The sequence below is a fragment of the Procambarus clarkii genome, chromosome 86 (genome assembly GCF_040958095.1).
Source record: "Procambarus clarkii isolate CNS0578487 chromosome 86, FALCON_Pclarkii_2.0, whole genome shotgun sequence".
NCBI lineage: Eukaryota > Metazoa > Arthropoda > Malacostraca > Decapoda > Cambaridae > Procambarus > Procambarus clarkii.
The window spans coordinates 15,502,008-15,513,957 of record NC_091235.1 but is presented as its reverse complement, the minus strand read 5'-3'; the positions used below and the strand labels follow the sequence as shown (position 1 = coordinate 15,513,957).

At 44.3% G+C, this 11,950-nt stretch overlaps 1 protein-coding gene across 1 annotated transcript; it reads left to right on the top strand.

Moving 5' to 3' along the window:
* The first annotated feature begins 335 nt into the window (after positions 1-335).
* Positions 336-8,769, top strand: LOC138358781 (uncharacterized). Its single transcript, XM_069316956.1, has 2 exons — positions 336-473; positions 7,783-8,769. Exons 1-2 carry the CDS (start codon positions 336-338, stop codon positions 8,767-8,769), a joined length of 1,125 nt encoding a protein of 374 aa, XP_069173057.1.
* The last annotated feature ends 3,181 nt before the right edge of the window (positions 8,770-11,950 follow it).

Genomic DNA, 11,950 nt, shown 5'->3' with positions numbered 1-11,950 from the left:
GTAAGATAACAAGCGAGGATCACAGCCAAGGCTCCTAGGAAGACAGACAAGGAGGCAGGATACATCATTTACTCAACCACTTGCGAAACCTGTACATCTTTCTTCAGTCATGGCGGCTTTGTTTACACTTATTAAACACTGAGCTCCGAAGGGTTTTTCAGAACAATAATAACCTTGAGTTGGGACTTTTTGACCTCGTAAACTGTTTAATAAATGTAAACGATGCAGGCAAGATAAATAAAAGATGTAGAGGCTTCGTAAGTGGTTGATGAGTCCTGGCTAAGACTCGCAAGATCACAGGAGAAGCTCGTAAGATCAGAGAAGAGGATAACAGGATGACAAACAATGTACGCAATGTTACAGGCAAATCTCGGAAGATTACTATCAAGGCTCTGAAGCTCACAGACAAGGGTCGTAAGATGACACGCAAGGTTCTCAAGATAACACGCAAGGTTCTCAAGATAACATGCAAGGTTCGCAAGATAACAACCAAGGCTCGTACCATTACTACCAAGGCTGGAAAGATCACACGGTCGAGCAAATGAAGAGAACGGGGTGCATTGTGACCACTTTCCCTGGCAGCTGTGACAGTGCACAATCTTGACAATGGGCAAGCACAATATTGCATCACTTGTTTAATCCTTTAAGAGCATGTGTATTGTTACTCATGTGGTCCAGAACGACAAATTTGTTTTTCAGCATATGTTCTGTATTGCCCTTTCGTTCATCACGACTCCTGCCACTCGCTATGAGAACTCGACCCATTTATATTTAAACATTCGAAGGATTACACACACACACACACACACACACACACACACACACACACACACACACACCAGTCCTCACTATCCCCCAACTCTCACCTTCACCATTCTTCACTATCCCCAACTCTCCCCACAGCACCTTCCTCAACCACCCGCCACCGCACACAAACGATGCTTAAACAAAAAACATTAAACACATGTTTTTGTGCTAGTATAGAGTGAAACTCAACGTCACGTGTGGCAGAATAAAAACAGTGTGTGTTTGATCAGCAAATGTGTCCACCAGAAATATAATGGTGAGAATTAAAGTAGCGGTCTGAGAAATGTATGTATTGGAGCAGGTCAAACTCCGGTGAGACTATACCATGAGACTCTGTGGCTGTCAACACCAAAGTCCTCACCGAGATATAAAAAACAGTTCTCGGTGAATATATATATATGATTGTTTTGATGTTATATCGACCGTAGGAGGTTAAAGTAAGGTAGAACAGGAATGTGTTCAGTGGATAACACAATAAATTAAGGGGATGTTCAGTATATGATGCAATAGAACAAGGGGGACATGTTTACTAAACGACAGGGTGAACAGGGGAACATGTTCAATATAAGATAATAGAACAAAGGGTCATGTTCACTAAAGGACAGGATGGAACAAGGGGTCATGTTCACTGTAAGGACAGGATGGAACAAGGGGTCATGTTCACTGTAAGGACAGGATGGAACAAGGGGTCATGTTCACTGTAAGGACAGGATGGAACAAGGGGTCATGTTCACTGTAAGGACAGGATGGAACAAGGGGTCATGTTCACTGTAAAGACAGGATGGAACAAGGGGTCATGTTCACTGTAAAAACAGGATGGAACAAGGGGTCATGTTCACTGTAAGGACAGGATGGAACAAGGGGTCATGTTCACTGTAAAGACAGGATGGAACAAGGGGTCATGTTCACTGTAAAGACAGGATGGAACAAGGGGTCATGTTCACTGTAAGGACAGGATGGAACAAAGGGACATGTTCAGTGCAACACGAAGTACAAAGGAACATGAACGGAAACTTAGAGTCTCAAGGATATTAGAAATAACTTTTTAGAGTAAGGGCAGACTGCAGATATATTGGACTAGAGAGGGAAGATAGCAGAAACAACTATAATTATTAGTTTTAAAATGTATGATAAAAAACAAGAGGGTTAAGAAGTCTGAGCTCGGGAGCTTACGTCCGACCCAGCCAGCGCCACATTTAGGGAAGTACATATAAGTAAGTTCATAATTTGACCGAATTGACGCAGAGGCAAATTAACGAAAAATCTAAATGTTTTTTAGAATATGTTAATATCTATATATATTATGATATTAAGTTTATATTCTGATTTAATCTACATTTTTGTAGTCCTGCAACTTAATCAGTACTCACGATATCTAATATAGGTTCAAGCTGTCTGAAACTCTCCCATAAATTAATCTAACAGGTTAGATTAAATGTAATTGATTAGAATTTGTATCACTAATGAATTATGTTAATATTTTTTGGGCATTGTCACGCAGTTATACCAAAACTGTATTTTATTAAGAATTATATATTTGACAAAAGTTCTCATGTCGATTTGGCTTAACAGACACGTTGAGTCTCTACTGCCCCAAGACAACAATTCCCAGGGTTGTTCGCGTTGGTTTATATGTCCTTCTTGCAGGTAATTTTTGTACAAGGTAATGGGGGGAGACATATATTAATTTACTGGAGTAGTAATTGTTGACTGGTCAAAGGTGCTCCGTCCCAACCACATTCACAACCGGTAGTGGGGGTGAAGGAAGTTTATAGGAAGGAGCGTTGGTAGGTGGGGGCAGAGTAAGCTAGAGTATAAGAAGAGAGAAAGAGAGAGTTTGGGAGGGATCTTAAGATTTGGAAAGGATGCTGAGAGAGGGAGACTGTGAAGGATGCTGAGACAGAATGAGATGGATGCTGAGAGACAGAATGAGATTGATGCTGAGACAGAATGAGATGGATGCTGAGAGACAGAATGAGATTGATGCTGAGACAGAATGAGATGGATGCTGAGAGACAGAATGAGATTGATGCTGAGACACAGAATGAGATTGATGCTTGAGACAGAATGAGACGGATGCTGAGAAACAGAATGAGATTGATGCTTGAGACAGAAGAGACAGATGCTGAGACACAGAATGAGAGATGTTGAGACAATGAGATGGCTGAGAACACACAGAAATTGAGACAGAATGGATGATGCTGAACAGATGAGATTGATGTTGAGACAATGAGATGGATGCTGAGAGAATGAGACGGATGCTGAGAGACAGAATACGATGGAATGCCAATAGGAGAGGAGTGAGAGAGAGGGGGGGGGGGGAAATATTAGGAAGAATGATTAGGGAGAGATTGGGAAGGATGCCGAGTTGAAATTGAAGTTAGGAGCATGACCTGGGGCGGGCTGCAAGTAGCACCATCCCCCTCCATGGGTCTGTTACCTGCCGCCTTGTTCCTTCAGACAGGTCATTATTATCTTTTTAATATGCGTCGTCTGTCTTGACAGTAAATTAAATCTTGATGTTTCATATATATTCTCTTTCTGCATGTGTGGCTCTATTATATTCGCATGCTCCTCACAATGTCCTATTTACTTCTTTGATTATTCTCTCTCACTACCTCTCTTCCCTATTAATTAGTGTTAGTTTACATTCACATTAGGTACAGGCTGAAGCCTGATTCCAACCGTGGGTTGGAACTTTCATTAAGGCGAGTGGATTTGATTTGTCGAATATTTGCTTGGTACGGGCTTCAGTTGCTAGGACAAGGAATAGTTGCTAGGACAAGGAATGAACGCTGATGAAGGGATAGTCTAGGGAATGGTACTATTCCTTGTGACTGGACGCCTTATACTAGTCCTTCTCTCTTTGTCCACAATATGGGCCAAGTGGTGGAAACTTATAAATGTTTGGATGTGCATAACAGTGAAGCTGCTGACATATCTCCAGTGTTTAAGACTCTGCTGGATTGCAGATCGTCATAATAAGGCTAGACTTGGGTGTTAGTTGTCCCTGCACGGCTTACTAACTTGACCAGAAATATGCGAAAGGATGAGGGGGGTATATGTTTCCAAGTCAACCCGTTCTCGCACTTGCTTATAGTCAATATCTTACTTATGAATATGTGCATATGTGACATACCAATTTATTGTGCAAAAGTAGTGGTGGTGCATACTTAAGTGTGTGAGCTAATTTGAACTTTATATGAAGTTTTGCAGCCGCTGCTTTTGAACAAATATGAGATGTACTGCAAGTTTCTTAACAGCCTCTTGGGGTTATCTTGAGATGATATCGGGGCTTAGCGCCCCGCGACCCCGGTCCTCGATTAGGCCCTTTCGTTACACACCCCACGGAAGCAGCCCGTAGCAGCTTTCTAACTCCCAAGTGCCTACTTACTGCTAGGTGAACAGGAGTCATCAGGGTGAAAGAAACTGCCCATTTGTTTCCGCCTCCACCGGGAATGGAACCTTAGGACTACGAATCCCGACTGCTGGTCCACTCGGCTGTCAGACCTTGCTTGTATGTGGTTCTACATTCTCATTGATAAATCATGTGTCACTCCCAATGATTTTCATCCAGCAGCATGTGCGTTTCATCAAACAGTAATACAGCCTGTCATTGACTACCCCGAGCAGATATCGCAAGAAGTGGCTGATTGATGCTCCTTATATCATTGGTTCAAACTCTTGTATAAGGAAAGATAGAGTAAAATCCTTGTCTTAAGGGAAGGATGAGGTGCAGTTGGTAGTAGAAGCTGAAGTTCCAAGGAGCGAAGATTCATACTTCCTGTGGTACGCTAATGCAAATTTATTGGCTTTTAGTATTTAATTAGCAACAGAACAGAGCTCAATATGCACAATGATTTCTGCTTTGCCGGATGATAAAGATTCCATGCTCGGTCTCTCCTTCTCTCTCGTCTTTTGTATTTCTTAGAGAGAGAGAGAGAGAGAGAGAGAGAGAGAGAGAGAGAGAGAGAGAGATGAGGAGGAGAGAGAGAGAGAGAGTGTGTAGGGAGAGGAGAGAGAGAGAGTGTGAGGGAGAGAGAGAGAGAGAGAGAGAGAGCGAGAAGAGGAGAGAGAGAGAGAGAGGAGAGAGAGAGAGAGAGACTAGCAGAAGACAGACAGAGTGAGGAGAGAGAGAGAGAGAGAGAGAGAGAGACAGAGAGAGAGAGAGAGAGAGAGAGAGAGAGAGAGAGAGAGAGAGAGAGGAGGGAGAGGCAGACACATCAACCAACTATTATCACGCATTTGTGATTTTAAGGATAGCTTAACATTTATTTTTATCTTATTTTTTCGCATAATGTAACAGCCTTCACTAACTTCATTGGGTATCACTATCAGCAAGTTTCCAGAAGGATTACGTATGCTTTCAAGATTATGCGTCTGAAATGTTATTACAGTGACGGGTTGGTGTGTTGCTTACTCTCGCGTGGCATCCATGGTAAATCAGCATCTCAAACCTTACTGAATGATAGATTATTATGCAGGAAGAAAGACAAATATTACGATGACGGGGTAAAACACCTTAGTTACATAGACTAAACAGCCACCGGTCAAACTGCTCAGCCACCGGTCAACTGCTCAGGCCACCGGTCAAAATACTCAGCCACCGCGTCAAAATTACTCAGCCACCGGTCAAAATACTCAGCTACTGTCAAATGCTTAGCCACTGGTCAAAATGCTCAGCCACCTGTCAAAATGCTCAGCAACCTGTCAAAATGCTCAGCCATGGTCAAAATGCTCAGCCACCTGTCAAAATGCTCAGCCACCGGTCAAAATGCTCAGCCACGGTTCAAAATACTCAGCCACCTGTCAAATGCTCAGCCCACCTGTCAAATTACTCAGCCACCTGCCAAATATCCAGTTTATCCCTGGTATCGAGTATTCATCACCACGATAGGATTTTCCCCTCTAGTAATACTAGGTATTTTCCAACAGCGCCAAGTACGAGAATATGTAAGGGGTTTTGTTTTAGTGCCAGGGTTAAGGCCTGTATACACGGGAGGGTTATCAGGGTCATCGTAATAACCTCCTGACCACCGGCAAGTGGACTAAGAGTCCTGAACATAGTCCAGGATTTAAGTACAAATTCTCAGTGTATATACACCGAGAGCGGGCTTCACCTCTCGGCATATATATACCCTTAGTGAGGTCACTTTAATTCCACGGAAGACATCTTCCGTCACGCAGGGTGCAGTCGCACCTCCACAGATCTCCAGTATCAGCTCTTGATACTGGTAATGGCTCAAAGGGCCACCACTTACGGGCTATTCATGCCCGTGCCACCTTTTGGGTGGCTTAATCTTCATCAATCAATCATCACTTTAATTATTATCACATTTGTGCTATTATGATATAAATTTACTGACGTGATATATATATATATATATATTACTACTCAGTCCTGAATTATGTTCAGGACTAAAGTATACTTGCTGGTCGGTCAGCATTCTCTTCTGGTAGTCTTGATAACCTTCTGCGGTTAATAGGACTCAGGTTCAACACCAAACAAAATTTTGAAGGAAATTTAAAAATATTGATAAAATATATTTCAAATAATTCCAATGCTTCCTATGATATAGACAACACATGTAGGTCACTATACAGTTTACAAAATTCCTTTGTACAAAAATATTTATTTAAAAAGTACATTTTCAATTTATATAGTAAAATTCGGTTCATCAGGAACTGTATGTTTCATACTAGAAAGATTCCCCAAGCTTGTTTATAATTTAACTGACCATGCCCTTTATAGCACTGATAAATTTTCTTACTCGGTATGTGTGCAGCTGATGAGAATATATAAAGATCATTTAGCTTCTATAAAAAAAAAATCACCCACTACGGGCTCACCATAGCCCGTGCTACTTGGAACTTTTTGTTCCAGGTAGCGAATCTTTAACAACAACAACTCTATAAAAGAGGTTGATACACTAAGATAAAATCTGTTTATTCCCGCTATACACTTAAGTTTTCTTTAGTCCTCGACTATGTTCAGGGCTAAATTATAGAGTAAGCCACAGTAAACAAGTGGCTTACTGACCACTTGGTGATTGGTCAGTAAGTGCTTGTGTTGGTCTTAACCGTTCAGTGGTTGATCACCATTACCACCAACACAAAACCAAATTACTTCATGTACACGAAAAAGTATATTCCGCTTCTCGGTGTAGGCACACTGAGATATTACTTATAATCCTAGACCGCTGAACACTAAAGTAGCCTTGATGGTTGGTCAGTAAACTAGTCCTTCGGCCTTAATAATCAAACTCAGATTAATAGGATATAAACCCAGTGCCAAATAAAACCAACTTTGTTATCGAGATAATTTCATCAAGTGGATATTAACGACTATGTTTAGAAATGAAGTTTACTTGATGGCTGGCCAGTAAGGTCTCGTGGTATCCTTAACAGCTCTCTCGAGGTTGATAGGTTTCAAAACCAACACCAAGCCTAAAATTTTGCAGAATAAGCAGTACAGGACGTGTCTCTCTCTCTCTCTAATCTCTCTCTCTCTCTCTCTCTCTCTCTCTCTCTCTCTCTCTCTCTCTCTCTCTCATGGGTCTGCGTAGGTTCATTGAGCACTCTAAAAAGTATGTAAATAGGGCGTTTGCCAAATAGTAAGCAAAGACCGTTACGTACCAAAATGCTAAATAAATATTTTCATAAAAAATTATTAAATTAAAAGGGTTTGTATTGTGCAGCTTCAAATTAAGAGCAGTCCACCACCATTAAATACAAGGATTGATTCTATGCATTAAGAATGATTTAATATTAGTGTTCCATTATTTTAATTACAAATGTAAAGATTAATTCGCTTATACCTCAAGCCCCCATTAATTGTTATTTATGAATGATAATGGAAAAAATGGGTCAGACTTGCAAGATGATCGACCATTGAAAGCGATGTAGTTCGCCTCGGGGCTTAGTAAAGCTGTTTTTTTATCTTCTTTTTTTTATCGCAGACGTGACCATTTATAGATAATATTAGCCAGCATATATAACATTCTTCTGTTTTCCACGGACGGAGTTAATGGCTCGACGGACGGAGTTAAAGGCTCCACGGATGGAGTTAAAGGCTCCACGGACGGAGTTAATGGCTCGACGGACGGAGTTAAAGGCTCCACGGACGGAGTTAAAGGCTCCACGGACAGAATTAAAGGCTCCACGGACGGAGTTAAAGGCTCCACGGACGGAGCTAAAGGCTCCACGGACGGAGCTAAAGGCTCCACGGACGGAGCTAAAGGCTCCACGGACGGAGTTAAAGGCTCCACGGACAGAATTAAAGGCTCCACGGACGGAGCTAAAGGCTCCACGGACGGAGCTAAAGGCTCCACGGACGGAGCTAAAGGCTCCACGGACGGAGCTAAAGGCTCCACGGACGGAGTTAAAGGCTCCACGGACAGAATTAAAGGCTCCACGGACGGAGTTAAAGGCTCCACGGACAGATTAAAGGCTCCACGGACGGAGCTAAAGGCTCCACGGACGGAGCTAAAAGCTCCACGGACGGAGCTAAAGGCTCCACGGACGGAGCTAAAGGCTCCACGGACGGAGCTAAAGGCTCCACGGACGGAGCTAAAGGCTCCACGGACGGAGCTAAAGGCTCCACCGACGGAGCTAAAGACTCCATGGACGGAGCTAAAGGCTCCACGGACGGAGCTAAAGGCTCCACGGACGGAGCTAAAGGCTCCACGGACGGAGCTAAAGGCTCCACGGACGGAGCTAAAGGCTCCACGGACGGAGCTAAAGGCTCCACGGACGGAGCTAAAGGCTCCACGGACGGAGCTAAAGGCTCCACGGACGGAGCTAAAGGCTCCACGGACGGAGCTAAAGGCTCCACGGACGGAGCTAAAGGCTCCACGGACGGAGCTAAAGGCTCCACGGACGGAGCTAAAGGCTCCACGGACGGAGCTAAAGGCTCCACGGACGGAGCTAAAGACTCCACGGACGGAGTTAGAGTTGTGTTAGACTACACAAAGTGGGCTATTGAGCACTCAACCCCAGACGGCGATTGAAATGCTTATACAATGGTGTGTTACAATGCTAACTAGCGTGAATATACATTCCAGTGTGGATCAGAGTGAGTGAGTGAGTGAGTGAGTGAGTGAGTAAAGTGGGCACAGCCACGGTCTGCCCACTATAATTACTTTAATGTTTACTTAATGATGGGCGCATCTCGTGGCTGCCCGAGAGGATGGATGATGCCCAGCAACTCAGTATAGGCTTTAGAACCTGTACCCTCATTATGACGTCATAGATACGTCATACATCTCACGCAGACACAGTTTTAAAGCAACATTTTATTTCCTATTTTCGTTAGGTTGGGGTTCTGTTTGGGTTATCTTGAGATGATTTCGGGGCTTTAGTGTCCCCGCGGCCCGGTCCTCGACCAGGCCTCCACCCCCAGGAAGCAGCCCGTGACAGCTGACTAACACCCAGGTACCTATTTTACTGCTAGGTAATAGGGGCATAGGGTGAAAGAAAGTCTGCCCATTGTTTCTCGCCGGCGCCAGGGATCGAACTCGGGACCACAGCATCACAAGTCCAGCGTGCTGTCCGCTCGGCCGACTGGCTCCCCCGGTTGTTTAGGTTATATGTTGGGTAGGTTAGGTTAGGTTAGATTTATTTAAGTTGTGTACCCAACTTGGTGAGATAATGTGTGTATACTCACCTATTTGTGGTAACAGTATCGAGCTTACCTAATGAAATTATTCCTCACCTATTTCTGTATCAGGTCAGAAATAGGAATACGAATTCTAAACGAATTGACTTCTTTTTTTCCAAGCTTCTAACCATGCCCTCTTGTTCTATAAGTATTCATCGTGAACATTTCCTTTTTTTCCAATCTAATCACTGTAGATTTGATACATTTGATACCTTAGTTTGATACATTTTTTTCCAATCTAATCACCTTAGATTTGATACATTCCTGTATCCTGTATCCATGCCTGTATCCTGTCTCCTCTTATCTTTTTCAGCGACGTTAGGCCCGGCTTTTTCAATTTTTCATATCCAATCTCTCGTAATTCTTGAATGACACTCATTGTATACTTCTGTGTCTTTTCAAGTTAACTTCTTTGCTTTTTGAGACGGGAGATCAGCGGTGGTGCGTTGTACACTGATCTGAAGGCCTCCGTGTTCAGTCTCCAGAATGATATTCTGTATTTTTGACTGTTCAAAGTATGCTACTGTCATTAACTTCTTTATGTGTGTGTGTTTTTCTTCTTTTGTGTGTGTGTGTGTGTGTGTGTGTGTGTGTGTGTGTGTGTGTGTGTGTGTGTGTGTGCGTGCCTTGGTCTTGTGTCTTAGTCTACAAGACCAAGACACAAGACTTTGTTTTACTTAGCACACACACACACACACGCACGCACACACACACACTCACACACACCATTGTCTTGTGACACACACACACACACACACACACACACACACATTGTCTTGTGACCATCGTGTTGGGTGGACGTGGGTTGGGAGCTCCTGTCACTAGTGGAGTGGGAGGGGTAATCAGGCACTTCGAAGTGAAAAAGTGTGTACAAGTGAATGAAAAAACCTTGAGTTTTGGCCAGAGCCATAAAGTAGTGAAGAAAAACAGTTTAAATAGCGTAATTCAAAATAGTGTAGTATTGTGGCAGTGTGTAGTGTGGAGCAGACCTCACCGACCTCTGACCGCGTGACCTCACCCCGGCAGCAACCCTCCTACCACCACGGGGACGACGCTTGGAGATTCACTCACCTATTGTGTTAGCAGGACGGTAAGATACTTGGAACCCCTGTGGGTAAGGTTGCATTATAGCAATGACTAGGTCAGGAAGGGCGTCTAGGTCCAGCAGTATTATGATTGAGGAAGAAGATAGGTTTGTGGAGAAGATGATTGGGAAATTTGTAGAGAAGAGGGATGTTTGGATAGGTGATCTAATCCAGGGGATTAAAAGTGAAGTCTTTAATAAGATACAGGGCGAGGTTCAAAGACTCAAACAAGAGTTTATGGATTATATTCAAGAGGAAATCAGGAAGAGCAGGGTAGAATGGCAAGGAGAAATATCTAGGCTTACTAATGAATTTGGCAGGAATAAGGGAAGCTTGGCAGGGGAAGGGGAAGTAGTAGTAGTAGGTGGAGTAGCGGGTGTAGGAGGGGTGGGGGTCAGCCAGGGAGAGGGCCACCAGCATGACCCTGAACTGAGAAAGAGGACAATCATAATCCATGGATTACTTGAAGCCAGGGCACCATCGAGGCAGGAAAGGATGGAGATTGAGGATTTGGAACTACAGGGGATCTTGAGAGACATGAGAGCCCAGATGGCAGGGAATGAGGTGCAAGTCCACCGACGCATTGGACCATACAACTGTAACAGGAAACGACCTGTCCTGGTACAGTTCACTAACGAAGAGGCAGTGGATTACATACTGCATCACAAACACCTACTCAGAGGTAGCGAAAATTACTACAACGTATTTATTGACAAATTCATGACGAAGGAGGAACAGATTGCCCACAGAGCAAGCAAACAACAATACGACTCTTCCCATTTGAGCGCAGCTACACACCCCAGTGCTAATCCACCCCATGCTAACCAGCTCACACGTGCTTCTCAGGTCACCCCTTTCCCAAATCAGCCGCCCCTGCTTATCTCCCCAGCACATCCCTTGACCCCTCTGACCCCACTGGAGTCAAATTCATCCCACATTCCAAGGACCCCCTCATCACCTCAACCCCCAAAACCCGTCCAGCCCTCGTCCCCTCAACCCCCAAAACCCACCCAGCTCTCATCTCCTCAACCCCCAAATCCCATCCAGACCTCATCCCCTCAACCCCAAGAACCCACCCAGACCTCATCCCCTCAACACCCAAAGCCTACCCTGCCCTCACCCCTCCTCATCCCCTCTCCTTCCATGTGACCCCCCACCCTTGCGAGGGAGGTGGGAGGTCCCCCCCACCCCCTCTATCCATCCCCCTCCCAACCTCTCAACCTCTATCTGTCTCCCAACCTTACGCCATCTCCCAACCCCTCTATGCCCTCCCTAATCTTCAGACCCAGTATGCCCTTCCTACTCCAGACCTACCTACCCAGGCCCTACCCCAGACCCTCCTACCTACCTTCCTAGAAGCCCAGCCCCCAGTAGCCCCCCAAGCACCCCTCCTGAACTC

Bases quoted from the DNA above. Each gene is read 5' to 3' on its own strand.
- LOC138358781 (XM_069316956.1), top strand. From the start codon at position 336: ATGACAAACAATGTACGCAATGTTACAGGCAAATCTCGGAAGATTACT. The intron at 474-7,782 runs GTTCGCAAGATA...GACCATTTATAG, and splicing joins TTCTCAAGATAACATGCAAG to ATAATATTAGCCAGCATATA.